A 20,563-nucleotide genomic window follows, 5' to 3' on the forward strand; every position below is an offset into this window, starting at 1 on the left:
AGGCATTTCCTCAACTGAAGCTCCTTTCTCTGTGATAACTCAGCTGTGTCAAGTTGACACAAAAATAGCCAGTACAGTGTTGTTTCCCTAATTTCTTTCTCAGTTCGTTTATCATTTGTGTAGAGAAAGGCCATTGATTTAAGTCAGTCTGAAGGTTCCTCAAAAAATTGGACATAATACTACCAGAAGATCCAGCAATACCTCTCCTGGGCATATACCCAGAAGAAGTGCCAACTGGTAATAAGAACACATGCTCCACTATGTTCATAGCAGCCTTATTTATAATAGCCAGAGCTGGAAAGAACCCAGATGTCCCTCAACAGAAGAATGGATACAGAAAATGTGGTACATTTACACAATGGAGTACTACTTAGCTATTAAAAATAATGAATTTATGAAATTCTTGGACAAATGGATGTATCTGAAGGATATCATCCTTAGTGAGGTAACCCAATCACAAAAGAAGTCACTTGATATGCACTCACTGATAAGTGGATATTAGCCCAGAAACTTAGAACACCCAAGATACAATTTGCAAAACACAAGGAAATCAAGAAGAGGGAAGACCAACGAGTGGATAATTCATTCCTCCTTAGAATAGGGAACAAAATACCCATGGAAGGAGTTACAGAGACAAAGTTTGGAGCTAAGATGAAAGGATGGACTATCCAGAGACTACCCCACCCGGAGATTCAGACACTATTGCATATGCCAGAAAGATTTTGATGAAGGGATCCTGTTATAGCTGTCTGGTATGAGGCTATGCCGGTGCCTGGCAAATACAGAAGTGGATGCTCACGGTCATCTATAAGATGGAACACAGGGCCCCCAATGGAAAAGCTAGAGAAAACACCCAAGGAGCTGAAGGGGTCTGTAACCCTATAGGTTGAACAGCAATATGAACTAACCAGTACCCCCAGAGCTCGTATCTCTAGCTGCATATGTATCAGAAGATGGCCTAGTCAGCCATCATTGGAAAGAGAGGCCCCTTGGTCTTGCAAACTTTATATGCCTCAGTACGGGGTAACACCAGGACCAAGAAGTGGGGGTGGGTGGGTAGGGGAGTGGGGGGAAGGGTATGGGGAACTTTTGGGATAGCATTGGAAATGTATATAAAGAAAATATCTAATAAAAAAATAAGTATCATCAGATTTTTTCTTGAATGTGTACACTACAGAAACGTCCTCCACATACTTTAGAAAAAAAAACAACCTTAAAGCCTGATCCCCCAATCTCTTCATAACCCTTTCACTTTTTTTGTTTTTTTGTTGTTGTCTTGAGACTGGCTTTCCCACCATGGGTGACAGGGGACATGGGTGACAGTCTAAGGTGACATCCCTTAGACTTCACAGAACCTCCCTGCTTTGCATTTCCTTTGCCATAATTCATAGACAGCCTGTCTGGTTACCTGAGCCTCTTTCAGGATATCTCAGTGCCATTTAAACCATGGGCACATGAGAAGTGTTTCCTCTGACAATGCCCGAGGGCATGCTATATGGCTGGAGAAGGGACATGTCCTCTGATACAACAGAGTACCCAAGAATGCCCTGCATACTACATAGAGCAAAGACCACAGATATGATGCACCAAAACTCAAATGTAAAGCACAGGCTAGAAGACAAGGTGGAAGTAAGAAATCCACCTAGGAGTTTGAGACTACATTCAATGACCACACCACAGCAACCCTTTAGCCATGACAAAACCCCAGTTGCATGATGGGTAGCGCCAGGGTTCCTTATGATTCTGCTAAGCTAGGGAATTGCTCCTATAAGATCCGACATCTTTTCGACATGCTAGAATGGAGTTCTTTCACTCCAAGCTCCATTTCTCATAACAACCCCAGGGTGGGAACCCCATTCCTAAGCACAGTGACTCACAGGGCAAAACTCAGCTCACAGCACAAGTTTGATTAAATGAGTCAGCTGGGGGCAACTGCCTTTGACTATATGTACAAAGTGCTTTGATGATGGGGGTTTATGAGTCACTTCAACAAAAGACTGAGGTCAGACTAGATCAGACCTTGTATTCAATGCAGTTGAGGTCATGATGAAACTTGACTTCTAGCTTTAGAGTCCAGTAATTGCTTGGAGGACTAAAGACATATTTGTCTTTTATTGAGGATGCAAAGAAAATCCAAGGCAGAGGCATGTGATGCATCGGGCACAGGAAGGCCTGGAAGAAAACCCCAGCAAGGCTTTGGGTTCACAGCCTCTTCTGTTTGGTTCTATTGAGACTACCTCGGAGTTAGATGGAGGTATGCTCCTTCCACAATCTTTCATTTATTTTTTCTACTCTTGTGGAGACAGAAGCTGTATTGCTTGCCTTGAGTACAAACCATACATAGCAGAGACAGAAAGGAGCATGGTCTAAGTGAGGGGCTGGCTCTGTCACTTGCCCTCTGCTGCTGTCCTCTGCCTGGCTAGTCCCCAAGGGCAATACATGATCATGCAATGTGACTTTTCTCAACAACCTAAGATAAGGCTTCTGAAAAGCTTCACTGCGACCAGGGGCCATTATGACAGAAGGTGCCATAGCCTGCTCCTCTGTTGTTTATGCCACCTGTGTAGGGTCAAGCATCTCTAAGTTGGCCATCTCTGCCTTAAACTGTTGGGTGAAGTGAGCCAGGACTCCTCTATCCTTCACAATTTAGCCCCTGTTCCTTCCTTATTTCCCCAGCTCCATGTGTTCTCTAGGTGACATGAACCTGCCTCCACTTAGTAACACCATTTCTAAGGTAAAGAACAGAGAATCCAAGATGGCTCCAGCAAAGTTTACTTCCCAAGTTTATCAAAGTACTGGATGAAGGAGTGCTTGGTAGCTGTTGGGTACTGCAAGGCGGATAAGCATCAGGGCCTTTGACCCTTCACTGTTACCCCATATGAGATGTTTCTCTGCACACCTATCTTAGCCTAGAGGCTCTGATGGCTTCTAGACTCTGGCCAGGAAGAAAGGTGGCCATTCAATAAATATTTTCAGACCCAAAGCATACAGGTATACCTTTATCAAATAACTTAAGTGAACATTGAGTCCCATTACTGGCAAGGGGCTCACTTCTTCACTGGGTAATGTGAAGACTTGTTTTTTTACATTTCCTGCACAATGTTTATGCCTCTGTGTGGGTCTGTGCATGTGAGTGCAAGTGAACATGAGGCTGGAAGAAGGCATTAGATGGCCTAGAACTCGAGTTACAGGCAGTAGTGAGCCACTTCAATGTGAGGATTGACCTTAGCAAGAACAGTGTGTACTCTTCACTGCTGATGCACCTGTGCAGTGCCACTGGAGAGTTGATAATTTAAAAACAAATAGATCATATATATTACATGTATTATATATGTATGAATGTGTGTGTGTTCATTCCATGGCCCTCAACCAACTTACAAACTCATGCAAGTCATGTCATTAAGATTCCCTACCGGTCGCTCAGAAGACCAGGCAATGGATGAATATACATTGATTTAATTATTCAATCCTTTCTCCTATTACACAATTGCACAAGAGCATTGCCTAAGATCTAACAGGCCTATTTGACCATATTCTTCTCTTGTAATATTTTTGTTTCTTTTGATTTTCGCCAGATTTTGAGCCTGACCTCACTTCTCAACTACTCAGGCTTACTGCCATCTTTTTCAAAAATGTTCCCTTAGAATCTTGAGCAACTGCCGGGTTTCTTACACATTCTACAGCGAGATGGGCTGCCTATTTGGAGGGGCATTCAGGGTTGAGCGTAAGAATGAAGAGTAAATGAGAAATGGAATTTACTCTGTCCTCAAGGGACCTGTATTGAGGCGTTTCAGAAAATACCAGACCATTCCTATGGATTTGGAAGTACCTTCCAAACTTGAACAATGCTGTACCATTTAAAGATCTTCTTCTAATAAGATGCTATTGTGTGTGGCTAACTGTGCATATCAGACAATCAGTCATACAGGAATACTGAACAGTACTTGTGAGGCACATTTGCTAAGACCTCCTTGGATTGCCTTGATACCCTCTAAAAGCAACTCACAACAAAACTAAGGTGCCTTGATTTTGACAGACACCTTCATGCAACCTAATCACCATTATCATACAGTAAGAGAGTAACTTACTTAGCATCCATACCTCCTGCTGGTAGGTGATGTGAGGCGATTAGGTTCGGCTTAAGTTATATAAATGGAAGAATATTATGTGCCACCCATCAGATGGGTAATGCTAAAACTTTTAACCTTAACCATCTTGGATAGCTAAAAAATAATTAAAGCTTCCAAGGACGGCACTACACACATGGAAGGAAAATGATATCCAGGCTCAGCAACTTGTACCCTGAGATACAAAGGAAGACTTCTCTGCTCTTCTGTAAAACTCCATTTGCTGCTTCTTGAGGCAGCTCAACATCATTCATGAGAGACTGAGGAATGAACACAAGGCACACAGAGAGGCATTTTGGAATGGGATGGGATGGCTTTTTATGTTCCTCCAGGTGGAAGCTCACTTAGAAGCAAAGCAGTTAGTTACCAACACTCCATAATGATGCTAAGTGTAAGCCTTGGCTGAGGGATCTAATTAGGTTAATGGTGAAATCAGCCAAGCAAGGGTGCTTTTAGTACAGTTCCTCTCAGAGAGTTCTGACTGAACTTCACATATGTGTTTTGTCAACTCCAAAATATGGAAATATGGACAGAAAGGAGGCAGGAAGTTCTATGGACCATACAGTTACGGCAAGACCTTGGAAAGAGTATTATCAGGTTAGTTTTTGCACTTTGTGTTGAATAGCAATAAATATTAGGAAAAAAAAAAGACTATAGTCCAGTATCTTCTGAGGGTAGACTTGTTTTCTAATGTCTGGAGGGTTCAACCCCCTTCCTTTTGTTTTTTCCTTTTGCTAAGATTATGGTCAATACTGCTATGGGTCCAATTGTGTTTCCCCAAATTTATAGCTTAAGTATTGTAGTATGACTGTATCTGAAGATAGGGCCCTTAAGGCTCACAGAGATCTTAAGGATGGAGCCCTAACCAAACAGGAATGTGTTTTATAAGAAGAGATCTTGCCACTCATGCCATGTGAAGGGGCAATAGGAAGAGGCTTGTCTGCACGTCAGAAAGATAGCTTTCACCAGAACTAGCCCTCTTGGGACTTTGGTCTTGGACTTCTAGCAAATCATATCTGACTTCCTCCCTCCCATTTTTGTATCCTGTTGATCTCCTTTTGTCATCTAATTGCTCTGGCTAAAACTTTGAGTACTATATTGAATAGGTAGGGAGAGAGTGAGTAGCCTTCTCTGGTTCCTGATTTTAATGGGATTGCTTAGAATTTCTCTCCATTTAGTTTGACGTTGGCTATTGGTTTGCTGTATATTGCTTTTATTATACTTAGGCATGAACCTTGAATTCCTGATCTCTCCAATACTTTACACATGAATGAGTATTGTATTTTGTCAAAGGGTTTATCAGCATCTCGTGAGATAATCATAATTTTTTCCTTTGCGTTTGTTTATATAGTGGAACCCAGGATATCAAAAACTATTCTCAACAATAAAAAAAAACCTCTGGGGGAATCACCTTCTTAGGCCTCAAGCTATACTATAGAGCAATAGTGATAAAAACTGCATGATATTGGTACAGAGACAGGAAAGTAGATCAATGGAACAGAATTGAAGACCCAGAAATGAACCCACACACCTATGGTCACTTGATCTTTGACAAAGAAGCTAAAACCATCCAATGGAAAAAAGTCAGCATTTTCCACAAATGGTGCTGGTTCAACTGGCAGTCTGCATGTAGAAGAATGCAAATTGATTCATTCTTATCTCCCTGTACAAAGCTTAGGTCCAAGTGGATCAAGGACACTCACATAAAACCAGCTACGCTGAATTGAATAGAAGAGAAAATGGGGAAGAGCCTTCAATACTTGGACACAGGGGAAAATATCATGAACAGAACACCAATGGCTTATGCTTTAAGATTAATGATTGACAAATGGGACCTCATAAAACTGAAAAACTTCTGCAAGGCAAAGGATACTGTCAATAGGACAAAACAGCAACCCACAGACTGGGAAATGATCTTTACTAACTGTACATCAAATAAAGGGCTAATACCCAAAATATACAAAGAACTCAAGAAATTAGGCTCCAGAGAACCAAATAACCCTATTAAGAATGGGGCACAAAGCTAAACAGAGAATTCTCAAGTGAAGAATCTCACATGGCTGAGAAGCACTTAAGGAAATGTTCAACATCCTTAGTCATCAGGGAAATGCAAGTCAAAACGATCCTGAGATGCTACCTCACAGCAGTCAGAATGGCTAAGATGAAAAATTCAGGTGACAGCAAATGCTGGCGAGGATGTGGAGAAAGAGGAACACTCCTCCATTGCTGGTGGGATTGCAAGCTGGTACAACCACTCTGGAAATCAGTTTGGCGGTTCCTCAGAAAATTGGACATAGCACTACCTGAGGACCCAGCTATACCACTCCTTGGCATATACCCAGAAGATGCTCCAACATGTAGTAAGGACACATGCTCCACTATGTTCATAGCAGCAATATTTATAATAGCCAGAAGCTAGAAACAACCCAGATGTCATTCAATAGAGGAGTGGATACAGAAAATGTAGTACATTTACACAACGGAGTACTACTCAGCTATTAAAAACAACGACTTCATGGAATTCTTAGGCAAATGGATGGAACTAGGAAATATCATCCTGAGTGAGGTAACTCAGTCACAAAAGAACACACATGGTATGCACTCATTGATAAGTGGATATTAGGGAAAAAAGCTCGAAATACCCATGATACAACTTAGAGATCATATAAAGGTCAAGAAAAAGGAAGACCAGGGTGTGGGTGTCCTACTTGGACAGGAGAACAAAATAATCATGGGAGGTGGAGGGCAGGAGGGACTTGGGAGGAAGAAAAGAGGGGAAGGGAAAAAAGGGGGGTCAGGATCAAGTATGGGAGGAGGAGGAGATGTACAGAGGGTCAGGAAATTGAACAGAGATATGTAGCAATGGGAGATGGGGAACGTGGTTAGCCACCAGAAAGTTCCAGATGCCAGAAAATCAAGAGACTCCCAGGACCCAACGTGGATGACATTAGCCGAAATGCCCAACAATGGGGGGAGAGAACCTGTAGAGACCATATCCACAGGTTAGGCATGGCCCTCCTGTTGAGGGATGGGCCCATTCACCCTTCACAAAATTTTAAGAATTGCTCCTGTCTAAAGGAAACACAGAGACAAGGAGTGGAGCAGAGGCTGAAGGAGGAGCCATCCAGGGACTGCCACACCTGGGGATTCATCCCACATGCAGAAACCAAACCCAGGCACTTGCTGATGCTGGAAACTGCTTGCTGACAGGAACCTGAAGTAGAGGTCTCCTGAGAGGCTTTGTCAGAGAGTCTTTTGGATGCAGATATGGATGCTTGCAGCCATACATCGGACTGAGCACGGGAACCCCAATGGAGGAGTTGGTGGAAGGACTGAAGGAGCTGAAGGGGTTTGCAACCCCATGGGACGAACAATATCAACCAATGAGGCAGTCCAGAGCTCCCAGGAACTAAACCACTAACCAAAGAATAAACAAGGCCATGACTGTGATGGCCTTGTCTGGCATCAGTGGGAGGGGAAGCCCTGGGTCCTGTGAAGGCTTGATGCCCCAGAATAGAGGAATGCCAGGGTGGTGAGGTGGGAGTGGGTGGGTGGGTGGGCACCCTTGTGGAGGCAGGGGGAGGAGGTGGAGTAGGGAGTTTTCAGGGGGGAAAACAGAAGTGGTGATAACATTTGAAATGTAAATAAACAAAATAACCAATAAAAAAGATTTATTTATTCATTTTATGTATGAGTGTTGTACCTGCATGTACACCTTCATGCCAGAAGAGGGCATCAGATCCCATTATAGATGGTTGTGAGCCACCATGTAGTTAATGGGAATTGAACTCAGGATCTCTGGAAGAGCAGTTGGTGTTTTTAACCACTGAGCCATCTCTCCAGCCCCAAGAATATTCTCTTAAGTGCTCAACACGACTCATCAGAAAGCTAAAAAAGTTCTGAGGCCAAAAGAAAAGGCAGTTTAAGAAAAAGTGTCACAGAATCTGTCGATTGAATATCACCGAGTGTCACCGAGTATCACAAGCATCCTTTTGGCATAATTTTTCATTAAGTCATGCGGAGTTGTTTTCTTTGTGAGACACAAGCCTCCAAGGACCACTTGCTTAAGTATATTGTTATCACTGGAAGATTTCATTATGTATAGATTACTTTCTATTCCCTTCAGATAAGATGCTTCATACATATGGATGTGTGCCAGGTACTATCTGAAGGGTGGGTGTCATTCAAGTAAACAAGGACGTTGTATGTTGTTTTAGAGTAGTTACTAGGTATTCAAGATCCCAGCCAGTGTACTTCAGACTTATTTGGTCCTCAGATCATAGGTGACTAGACAGCTAAGTCCTCTTCAAAGTAAATGTGAACCTGAACCCAACCAGTAGACTAGAGCCCCCCAAAATACTGGAGAACTTGACCTCCCGTAGGAAAAAGCAGACATTTTCTTCTATTGTGAACAGTCAGGATTATTGATGTTGGATTTTGCCTTAAGGACACATATTTCATTTTGTAGTGTGAAATTTTCTTTTAAGAAATGAGCAGAGGGCTGGAGAGATGATTCAATGGTTAAGAGCCCTGGCTGATGAGATGCTGGATATAAAGTGGTAGTGCCAACAAGCAGCGGCAGTAGGACAGGCACATGCAGCTCTCATGTCAACATCAGAGCAGAAAATCACTACAATTCACACCCTTGTGCTATGTGTCCATTGGAAACATTTGCTTCATGGACATGAGTGGAGAGTGTGGCTTCCTTGCATTCCAGGCCCCTGGGTTTTACGATGTTATGTTCTCCTGATTCTCTTCCTTTGTCTTAACTGTTAGGTCCTTCTTTCTCCCCTCCGTCTCATCCTCTGGGCAACTGTGTGTTGGCTCGTTCTTGTGATTTCCCTGTAGTTTCTGTGCTCACACTAAGTACAGACATCCTGGTTATCTAAGGTGGGGAAGGAATCCCACAGTCAACCTTTCTGCCACTTTGCCTGTTTTCCTGTGGTGCTGAGGATGGGACGCAGGGCTTTGCTCAGTGGGTAGGAAACTCTATCTCTGAGCCCCCCTTTTTTAAAACTTAAAAATTCTTGAGATAGGGTCTCATTAAGTTGCCCAGACTGGCCTTGAATTACTCTGTAGTCCATTGAAGTCATACATTTGCAACCTTCCTGTCTCAGCATCCAAATAGCTGGGATCACAGACCTCCACCAATAGGCTTGGAAGTCGTTGCCACTTTTGATGACTGGATATCTACTGGGATTGCTATCTTTTTCTTTTTTCCCGAGACAGGGTTTCTCTGTGTAGCTATGGCTGTCCTGGAACTCACTCTGTAGACCAGGCTGGCCTTGAACTCAGAAATCCACCTTCCTCTGCCTCCCAAGTGCTGGGATTAAAGGCGTGTGCCACCACCGCCCGGCTTGGGGTTGCTATCTTAGTTAGGGTTTTACTACTGTGAACAAACACCATGACCAAGGCAAGTCTTATAAGAACAACATAAACTTTGGGCTGGCTTACAGGTTCTGAGGTCTAGTCCATTATCATCAAGGTGGGAGTATGGCAGGCAGCATCCAGGCAGGCATGGTGCAGGAAGAACTGAGAGTTCTACATCTTCATCCAAAGGCTGCTAGTGGAAGACTGACTTCCAGACAGCTAGGATTAGGGTCTTAAGCCTATGCCCAGTAGCACACCTACTCCAACCAGGTCACACCTCCTAATAATGCCATTCCCTGGGTCAAACATACTCAAACCATGACAGTTGCCATGGTTGCCAATTTCCAATTGCTCATTGGCAGTGCCCAGGGAGAACTTAGAGGCTTAAGAGCTCAAGGGAGTAGTGGTGTACAGAAAGATACTACTGGTCATAATTCCTTTCTTCTGTGGTCAAAGAGATGCCTCCTTGTCCCTTCCTTAGCCAGCTGTGGTCTCCTCTCCTTTCCTCCTCAGTAAGAGAGAGACACGTGTGTCTCGTCCAAGGACAGGTAATTTGGACATCATTGGGAAGATGTGTATTTTCCAGGCCACCATCTCTCTGTGGTTGAAGGGGTGGGGTTCAGTGGTGGACTTTGGCCATACAGATGTGCGTTTGGTTCTCTGATGTTTGCAGTGAAGGATGTGCCAGATACAGCCTGCGGGGCTGGCTCTCGGGTGCTGGGTGCACTGTGAATGAGCTTTTAGGGCCAAAGCTCTTCATGCTAAAAAATCCTCTCCCTTAGCTGACTGAGCATCCTTGCTCCTCGCTGGGATGTCCCTGCAGAAAAGAACAGCTCAGCCGATGCACATCCTAGTTTACCAGAGAGTACAGTGACGAGGGAGTATAATGGAGCAGACAGCACTGCAGTGCAGTAGCATCCCCCGCGTCCCGGCCTCACTGAAGGCTTCAGCAGGGAGGGCCAGGGCGATGATTCAGCCCGGCTTCCATTTCCCCCGAAGGTAATTGGGTTTCCATTAAACGCTGATGAGTTCTCATTACCGGAGAGCGTGCAGAGGGAGACGAAGGGGAGTATGCGGAGGACTCTTCCATCTGAACTGTGTCTGTTTTTGAAAATCCTGCTCATTCCCACCCACGGTCACCGGGAGACCATCACCTCAGTGAAAACTGCTGCCCTAAAACATCAAGGAGCGCTGCTGAGGATGGGGAGGAAAGAGGAAACTCTTGAACACGGTGTTAAGAATATGCGTGGTACAGCGACCGCAGACAGCATTGTGAAGACGCCTCAAGAGGTCTGGTGATGGCTCAGCTGGTAAAGATGCCCGTTGGCCTGATTTCCATCTCCATGACCCACATGGTGGAAACAGAGGAAGGACTCCTGTAAGTTGTGGTCCGTGCTTGACACACGCACTGTATTACATGTGTGTGCATGTGCACGCACACAACAATAAATGAATAAATAAACAAAGGCAATACCTAAAAACAAAGTGCCTCAGGGGTGTAGAATGAGGTTCCAGCCTCTTCCGGGTTTACATCTAAGAAAATGATATAAGCAAAGAGCCACCTGCAAGCTCCCGTTTGTCACCGTGTGAGCCACAGGTGCTGGCAAGAATCAACCCAGGGCTGGGGAGATGGCGTAGTGAGTAAGGTGCTTGCTGTTGGTCCTGGTGTTTGATTCTCAGAATTCACATGGTGGAAAGAGAGAAGCTATATGTGCATAATGGACAATATCAACATAAGCATAATACAACAAATCTAGATAGTTATGGCAATACAACTTCTGAAGCAGAGGAAAACCTGGCTTGTCCCTTTATGTGCTGGTAGCAGTTTCCACTGGGTCAGGTTCTGCGAGGAGGTGCCCAGGAGAGCTATACCCTTAGTTATGGCTGTTATGGGCACCTAGTGCTTGAGGCCAGGAGTGCTCCCTGGCTTTGCTGTCTCCTCCCTTACCCCTTGTTCTAGTGACAATGCTTCAGCTATCAGGAGTGAATCGGGCATCCCAGCAGCTCCTGCGTGCAGGTGGAGAGCAGGGGAGATGCTGGAGAAGGGCAAAGCCTGCTGTTCTGGGTCTTGAGACTTAGTTTGCTGGGAAGGAAGGGTGAAGGGAGGAGGGAGACGAGGGAAGGGGGAGCGAAGAGATGGAGAATAAGGCAGGGCTTCACTGTGTAGCCCTGCTCTGCTGAAATGTACTATGTAGCCCTGCTCAGTGCTAGGATTACAGGTGAGTGATTTTTATACTGGAAATCTTCAGGTATTACCAACTACCTGGCTCTGGATAAAGCTTTAACTTTACCAAAGACTGAATGAGCAGAGAAAAGTGCCATCACCATCCGATGCTGGTTCAAAGCCTAGGCTGGTCCCGTTATCTAGCCTTACCTCCCACCACCATTAGCACTCATGTCTTAACTTACCAGGCCATGAAGCCATCAAAACTCTCTTTCTGCTGCTCAAGAATTCTTTCAGAAGCCTTGGGGCAAACTTAAGATGTGTTTTGCCTCAGAGGTTTGTGTGGCACCATGGCCTGTATCTCAGTTGCTTCTGGCTCGGGATCCCCACTGATGCTCGTGCCCTGGAGGCAGAAGAGAAGCATCTGGACTCAGGGTTGCCAAGAGAGCCGTGTGTGTGTGTGTGTGTGTGTGTGTGTGTGTGTGTGCATTTACCAGCTGAAACATATTTGCAACATAGAGGTTGACCATCCATCCACACTTTCCTTCCAGATGCTACTGTTGGCTTGAGAAAAGCAATACCTAACTTCAAGTCATGACACCATGCTCTCAAATTCCCCCTTACACAGCCCTACATGGATAGAGCTCATGGATGAGAGAGGATGGAGTGATGGAAGAGGAACTGCTACCCGCTCGTGTTTCTATGGGCTTCAGAGTCTTTCAGACAAAGCAGGCTTTCCATTGAGAGTATAAAGCTTGCCCCTAAACATTTTGTTCTTTGTCTATTAAAAAAAAATTTTTTTTTGCATTTATTCCTTTATTAATGGTGTGTGTGTGTGTGTGTGTGTGTGTGTATCTGGGTGCACCTTGGTGCCCACGATGAGTTCAGAGAACAGCTTTGTGGAGTCAGTTTTTTCCTTCCACTATGGGGATTCCAGAGATCTAACTCGGGTTTTACAGGGTTAGCCACATTGCACCATACAAAGTTAGGTTGTAAAAATCAACTATATATAATTTGGTTTGTTGTTGTTGTTGTTCATACTTTACGCTGGAAAGGGTAAGAATAAAAACAATGCTGAGTCCTCACCTTAGAGGATCCAATTTGAGTGTGGGGGAGTAGAAAAAGTTTACGAAAAGGGGTAATTTCCATAGAACAATGCGCATGTGGCTAAGTCATTCTGTGAGGGACGCCCCCAAGAAAGCTGTTGTGACGGCAACCTCACCTGCAGACACCTCAGCCTAGGAACTTTTGATTTCTTCCTCTTAGACTAGGTTTGGTTTGTAGCCCTGGCTGTCCTGGATCTCACTCTGTAGACAGAGATCTGCCTGCCTCTTCCTCCCAAGCACTGGGATTAAAAGAGTGCACGTGCTGAAAGATCCTGACAGAATATAAAAGGTCACAGAAGCCCTGAAATTGGCAAGATAGATGTCACTGTTAGCAGAACTAGCTTCACTGATTTAGAAAAATAGAGGTGCACAATGCTCTGGCCACTCCTTGAACCCGTGTGTCTGCCAATGTTTTGACCATTCCTTGAACCCATGTGTGTGCCCACTGATGAAGCCCATTGCCAGGTGTTTGTGATATTGGTTGCTGAGAAAGAGTCAGAAAATCTCCCCAGCAACCACAGCCCGGCCAATCCTGAGTTGCTACACCTGCACCAGACTCTTTCCTTGTACCCCTTCCATACCCATTTCTTGAGAATAGACATTGTTTAGATCTGGAAATCCCCTACTCACCCCCTTCTCCTTTTCCCCCTGAGGGCCTATAAAAACTGGGACCTCTTTCCCCTCGAGGTCGACTCCTCTACCCCTGCGTGGGATATGAGTCATCCCCAGAGCTCTGGCTTTCCCCGAATAAAGCCTCGTGTTGTTTACATCAAGCTTGGTCTATCATGAGTTCTTCGGTGTCCGCTATTGTCCTGAGGCCTGAACGAGGGGCTCCTCTCGGAGTCTTTCAGTGCCACTACAGCCTTTGAAAAAGCAAACAAAGCTCTTCAAAGCCAACAGCGAATCTAGCAAGGGTGTCTAAAAAAAATAAAAAATCCCCACCCCACCCTGTTGGCTCCACTTGGCAGACAGGACTTGATTGTGATGATTTGCTGTTAGTTCTACACTTGTGGTCATGGAAAGACTTCCAGAAATTTGGGCCCTAAGACTTTACCATCCCAAGGCTGACTTTACTCTCTGGGCCATTGTTTTCAAGGTTCTACCCACATCACAATCAAAGCCAATCGCAGTCATCTCATTCTGTTAAATTCTCACCTTTCACAATGTGATTTGTGACATGCCAGCTAGAGATGGATTGATTCATTTTGATAGATGAGTTAGTTATAGATGAATTAGTTTGCTCTGTTTGATATTAAAATGAAAGAGCTTACGTGTGCTTATCCCTGGGGGTCAGCCACTGGCAAAGGCTGGCAAAGAAAAAAAGTGTGCAGGCCATGCATAGGTACAGGAAGGGAAGTGTTAGGGAGAGTCACAGGGGCTGAATCCCTAGCAGGAAAAAAAAGCCAGAAGCTAATCTAAGAGGGTTAGCATGGCCTGGAGATGAGAGCTGAGTGATATGGAGGGAGGGGAGGGGCCAGGAGAGAATCCACAAGCAGCCAAGGAGCTCCAGAGAGAGCCGGCTTTAGTCAAGGAGTGGAGGTGTCATGAGCAGGCGAGACAATGGAAAAGGCCGTCTTAGAGAGGGCTAAGTAGGGGTAGGGAGGAAAAGAGAGAAACAGCAGAGTGAATGGGGAGCAGAGACACAGAGAGAGTTATCTCCCTCTTACCCATGCAAAAATATTGAATGGAGCTGCAGTTTTGCCCACTCAGATGGTACCTTTTTAAAAAAGGATTTATTTTTATTCTTTTTAATTATGTGTATGTGTTTGTTTGTGGAGGGATATGTGCACATGAGTACCACCAGTGCCCATAGAGGCCAGAGATGTTGGGTACCCCTGGAGCCAGAGTTACAGGTAGCTGTGAACTGTCTGATGTGGGTGCTGGGAACTGAACTCAGGTCCTCTGCAAGAGCAATGCTTGCTTAGCCATGGAGCCATCTTGCTGGCCACAGCACCTCATTGCCACAAAGGCTGCCTGTGGGCCGACCAGCAGTAGCTCTGGGAACAACTGTGAGTAGGGTTAGACTTTGCACAATGTTTGCATCTCCTTTTCTCGTCCTCTAGTTCCCACAGAGTAACATGTCAAGTGTCTTTCTCTTTGCTGGTCTGAGTTGAGAGGCAGAAGCGCCTGGACACGATGCTGCTCTACAACTGGAGGTCCTGAGGACGCCTGAGGTCCTGAGGTCAGCTGTAATCTAAAGACGAAAAGCTCACCACTTGGGCTAACACATCCCTCACAACTTCAGCACTCAGCAAAGGGAAGCTCTCTACAGACCAAGACCATTCATGTCTCGATTTTGTGTTCTTGTTAAATATAATTTTGACATTTACATAACCTTTTAGGCTTATCAAAGGAAAGAGCGAGACAGCACAAGTTCTGTACTCAATGCAGTGAAAAGAAGGATAGCCTTGGGTCAGTTGTGAAGGACTGAGTCAGACCTGTGGGACCTGACTCTGAATGTAGGCATACAGTGTCAGAGACAGGCTAGACTGAAGGAGCCCCAACTAAGGGAAAGGCAGTGATGGGGTGACCCGAAAGCACTGTGCAGAAATAGCACAGGAGTCTCACTGTCATCCATATGCCCAAAGGACCACGTGACAGCCTTACTGTACACAGACCTTTCCACCTCCCGAGTGTTATGAAAGCCAGAGCTCAGAACAGAGAGGAAACAAATAGAGAGGGAAGTCATCTTACCGTAGTGGGGAATGATGGCCCAGGCCATGGCGGAGGCGTAGATGCCGCCAATCATCCAGAACATGCAGAGCCAACTGAGGTGCTCACCCCGCTTCTCCCGGGCCAGGACTTCAGCGAAGTAGGAGAACACAGTGGGAATGGCGCCTCCAATCCTGTCAAGAAGTGCAGAGGACACATGAGACTGCGCCTGGGACAGTGAAGGCGGGTGAGGCAAATCTAGAGTAAACTCACAAAGCATATTCTCTCCCGTTCCCGGCATTGCCAGCAAGCGACCTGGTTTTTCTGTGTGTCCATGGTGAATACAGACGCATTTCCATACCCAAACTTAAGATTGCAATTCGGTCATGTGGACAGCAGGTGGCAGTGGAACCCCACTCATGTGGTTTACAGCTTCGCTTGCAACTCTTGTGCTCAGCGTTTGATAGTCTACCTGATATCTACTAAAAATTACAACAATCTGGTGGCTTCTAATACCTTAACTGACTCATTAAAACAGAGAAGCCCTGTGGTGTGTCTCACCCATGAGACTGATGGGAACGCTGGGCACAGCTGTAAACAGCTCTAGAGGGCTGTCCACCATCTTCAGTCCCTGTTGCTACCCCACAGCAGACCGTGTTCCAGCTTGGTGGTGTGATGTGCTGGCAAACACAGAAATAACAGGCTCACCTCCTCGATTGGTTCTAGCCTTTATCCAGGAGGTAGGATGGCTCAATGAGTACAAGGTTGAGAGTCACTACTAAAACCAAATGAGCACAATATATTTCAGGTGGTCAGGGTAGTTGTTTCTACATATGATCTTTTGTTTCATTCCTCTGACTTAAAAAGATATTTGTGTGTGTGTGTGTGTGTGTGTGTGTGTGTGTTGTATATGTATATGGGTACCCATGCATGGAGACCAGAAGAGGGTGTCAGAGCTCCTCAGCTGGCAGGTGGTTGTGAATCACTCACTCAATATAGGTGCTTCCAACTGAACTTGGATTCTCTAGAAGAGCGGTAACCATTTCTAACCACTGAGCCATATCTCCAGCCCCCTGGAAGGAGCCGCCGGCTGACTTGAAAATCTGTTGTGATTAGCGGGTAGACCACTCATGCAAGGGGCTCTCAAGTGACAGGCTATACACTTAAAGTTTTGTCTGCGCTAGTAGGTAAATCCTAGATTTCATCATAATTTCAAAAGTCTTGACCCTAAGTTTTGGGTCAATTGCTTCAGAAAACCATACTTATTTTCACTTCAAATTACTGTCTTCAACATATTGTTGAAGAAAGGTGTAAAAACGATATAACCAGGGTGTAGAGCCAGCACCTAGAGATCAGCCTCAAAATATGTGCTCCTTCATTTATGGTACCACAAGGTAAATTGCTATTGGCATTTCAAGTGATGTGATGTCAAAGAGTGAAACGTGCTGTCCATGCAACAACTAGTTTTTGTTGAGTCTTATATACAATAAAGGAGTATTAGTCATACCTTCAGCAAATGCAATTTAAGGAAAGGTCATTTCATAGCAAATTGACCTGAACGAATGAACCACAGAATGCGTAATGCTCTGTGTAAATTGGGAGGTCAAAAATACGGAGCCATGTTAAGCATCAGAGCCCACTCACGATGACGCTGTGGTCATCCTCGAGTGGACACGGCAGACAGCACAGGGCAGCGTATTCAGTCTATGAGCCGTGAAATCAATTTAGTAATCTATATAACATCTCAGAAAATTTGTTAGAAATGAAAATATTTGATTGAAACTCAAGGAATAAGGAAAGGCATAAGTCCATTTTTTAAAACCTTTGTTTCTATAAACATTTTTAGTATATATTATGTATTTGGTGTACATAACATATTATATGTGTTATAAACATATATTTATGAGTATCACAATGAGCCATAGAATGTCTTTCTTTCTTTCTTTCTTTCTTTTTATTAGATATTTACTTTATTTACCTTTCAAATGTTGTCCCCTTTCTTGGTTTCCCCTCCCAAAACCCCCTATCCCTTCCCCCTCTCCTGGCTAAGCAACCCACCCACTCCTGCTTTCTGGCCCTGACATTACCCCACACTGGGGCTTAGAGACTTCACAGGACCAAGGGCCCCTCCTGCCATTGATGTCCTACTAGGCCATCCTCTGCTGCATATGCAGCTGGAGCCATGAGTCCTACCATGCCTACGCTTTGGTTGGTGGTTTAGTCCCTGGGAGCTCTGAGGGTACTGGTTAATTCATATTGTTGTTCCTCCTATGGAGCTACAAACCCCTACAAGTCCTTGGGTCCTTTCTCTAGCTCCTTCATTGGGGACCCTGTGCTCAGTCCAATAATAGCTTGCGAGGATCCACCTCTGTATTTGTCAGGCACTAGTGGAGCCTCTCCGGAGACAGCTATATCAGGCTTCTGTCAGTAAGCACTTGTTGGCATCCATAAAAGTGTCTGGGTTTGGTGGTTGTTTATGGGATGAATCCCCAGGTGGGGCAGTCTTTGGATGGTCATTCCTTCAGTCTCTGCTCCACATTTTGTCTCTGTAATTCCTTCCATGGGTATTTTGTTCCCCCTTCTAAGAAGGATCAAAGTACCCACACTTTGGTCTTCCTTCTTCTTGAGTTTCATGTGGTCTGTGAATTGTATCTTGGTTATTCTGAGCTTCTGGGCTAATATCCCCTTATCAGTGAGTGCATAGCATGTGTGTTCTTTGGTGATTGGGTTACTTCACTCAGGATTATAGTTTCTAGTTCCATCCATTTGACTAAGAATTTCATAAATTCATTGTTTTTAATAGCTGAGTAGTATTCCATTGTCTAAATGTACCACATTTTCGGTATCCATTCTTCTGTTGAGGGACATCTAGGTTCTTTCCAGGCTATTATAAATAAGGCTGTGATGAATATAGTGAAGCATGTGTCCTTATTACATGTTGGAACATCTTCTGGATATATTGCTGGGTCCTCAGGTAGTACCATGTCCAAATTTCTGAGGAACTGCCAAACTGATTTCTGAGTGGTTGTATCAGCTTGTAATTCCACCAGCAATGGAGGAGTGTTCCTCTTTCTCTACAACCTTGCCAGCATCTGCTGTCACCTGAGTTTTTGATCTTAGCCATTTTGACTGGTGTTTGGTGGAATCTCAGGGTTGTTTTGATTTGTATTTCCCTGAAGACTAAGGATGTTGAACATTTCTTTAGGTGCTTCTCAGCCACTTGGTATTCCTCAGTTGGGAATTCTTTGTTTACCTCTGTACCCCATTTTTTTTCAAGACAGGGTTTCTCTGTATAGCCCTGGCTGTCCTGGAACTCACTTTGTAGACCAGGCTGGCCTCGAACTCAGAAATCCACCTGCCTCTGCCTCCCGAGTGCTGGGATTAAAGGCGTGCGCCACCACGTCCAGCTCTGTATCCCATTTTTAATAGGGTTATTTGGTTCTCTGGAGTCTAACTTCTTGAGTTCTTTGTATATATTGGATATTAGCCCTGTATCGGATGTAGGATTGGTAAAGATCTTTTCCCAATCTGTTGGTTGCCTTTTTGTCCCATTGACAGTGCCCTTTGCAATTTTATGAGGTCCCATTTATCAATTCTTGATCTTAGAGCATAGGCTATTGGTGTTCAGTTCAGGAAAATTTCCCCTGTGTTTGCTAGAGGCTCTTCACCACTTTCTCTTCTACTATTTTCAGTGTATCTGGTTTGAGGTGGAGGTCTTTGATCTACTTGGACTTGAGCTTTGTACAAGGAGATAAGAATGGATTGATTTGCATTCTTCTACATGCCAACAGCCAGTTGAGCCAGCACCACTTGTTGAAAATGCTGTCTTTTTTCCACTGGATGGTTTTAGCTTCTTTGTCAAAGATCAAGTGACCATAGGTGTGTGGGTTCATTTCAAGGTCTTCAATTCTATTCCTCTGGTCTACCTGCCTGTCACTGTACCATGCAGGGTTTTTTTTATTGATGTTGTTTTGTTTTGTTTGTGTGTGTGGGTTGGTTTTTTTTGTTTTGTTTTGTTTTTGTTTTTGTTTTTGTTTTTTAATCACAATTGCTCTGTAGTACAGCTTGAGGTCAGGGATGATGATTCCACCAGAAGTTGTTTTCTTGTTGAGAATAGTTTTTGCTATCCTAGGTTTTTTATTCTTCCAGATGAATTTGCAAATTGCTCTTTTTAATTCTGTGAAGAATTGAGTTGGAATTTTGATGGGGACTGCATTGAATCTGTAGATTGCTTTCGGCAAGATAGCCATTTTTACTATATTAATCCTGCCAGTCCATGAGCATGGGAGATCTTTCCATCGTCTGAAATCTTAGATTTCTTTCTTCAGAGACTTGAAGTTCTTGTCATACAGAACTTTCACTTGTTTAGTTAAAGTCACACCAAGGTATTTTATATTATTTGTGACTCTTGTGAAGGGTGTTGTTTCCGTAATTTGTTCTCAATCTGTTTATCCTTTGTGTTAAAGAAAGGGCACTGATTTTTTTGAGTTAGTTTTATATCCAGTTACTTCACTGAAGTTGTTTTTCAGGTTTAGGAGTTCTCTGGTGGAATTTTTGGGGTCACTTAATTATACTATTGTATCATCTGCAAGTAGTGATATTTTGACTTCTTCCTTTCCTATTTGTATCCCCTTGATCTCCTTTTGTTGTCTAATTGTTCTGGCTAGAACTTCAAGTACTATATTGAATAGTTAGGGAGGCAGTGGGGAGCCTTGTCTAGACCCTGATTTTAGTGGAATTGCTTCAAGTTTTCTCCATTTAGCTTGATGTTGGCTACTCGTTTGCTGTAGATTGCTTTTACTATGTTTAGGTATGGGCCTTGAATTTCTGATCTTTCTGAGACTTTTATCATGAAGGAGTGGTGAATTTTGTCAAATGCTTTCTCAGCATCTAATGAGATGATCATATGGTGTTTTTTGTTTTTTGTCTTTGAGTTTGTTTATATAGTGGATTACAATTGATAGATTTTCATATATTGAACCATCCCTGCATCCCTGTGATGAAGCCTACTTGATCAAGATGGATGATCGTTTTGATGTTGAAAGTGGAAAATTACTGGCTACCTGAACTCTTCACCCCAGAGTCCACCTGAACTCTTCAACTCAGAGTCCTACCCCTCCCATCTGGAGATTGTTCCCGGAACA

General features: G+C 44.2%; 1 protein-coding gene across 2 annotated transcripts in view; it reads right to left on the bottom strand.

Annotated features, from left to right (window-relative positions):
- Sv2c (synaptic vesicle glycoprotein 2C) overlaps positions 1-20,563 on the bottom strand; it is a 174,319-nt gene that overhangs the window by 55,898 nt on the left and 97,858 nt on the right. For both annotated transcript variants that reach the window (XM_021180140.2, XM_029484979.1), the window contains exon 4: positions 15,462-15,613. In XM_021180140.2, the coding sequence (XP_021035799.1) occupies positions 15,462-15,613 (152 nt within the window). The remainder of the gene's footprint in view (positions 1-15,461; positions 15,614-20,563) is intronic.

This window comes from Mus caroli, chromosome 13, assembly GCF_900094665.2.
Source record: "Mus caroli chromosome 13, CAROLI_EIJ_v1.1, whole genome shotgun sequence".
NCBI lineage: Eukaryota > Metazoa > Chordata > Mammalia > Rodentia > Muridae > Mus > Mus caroli.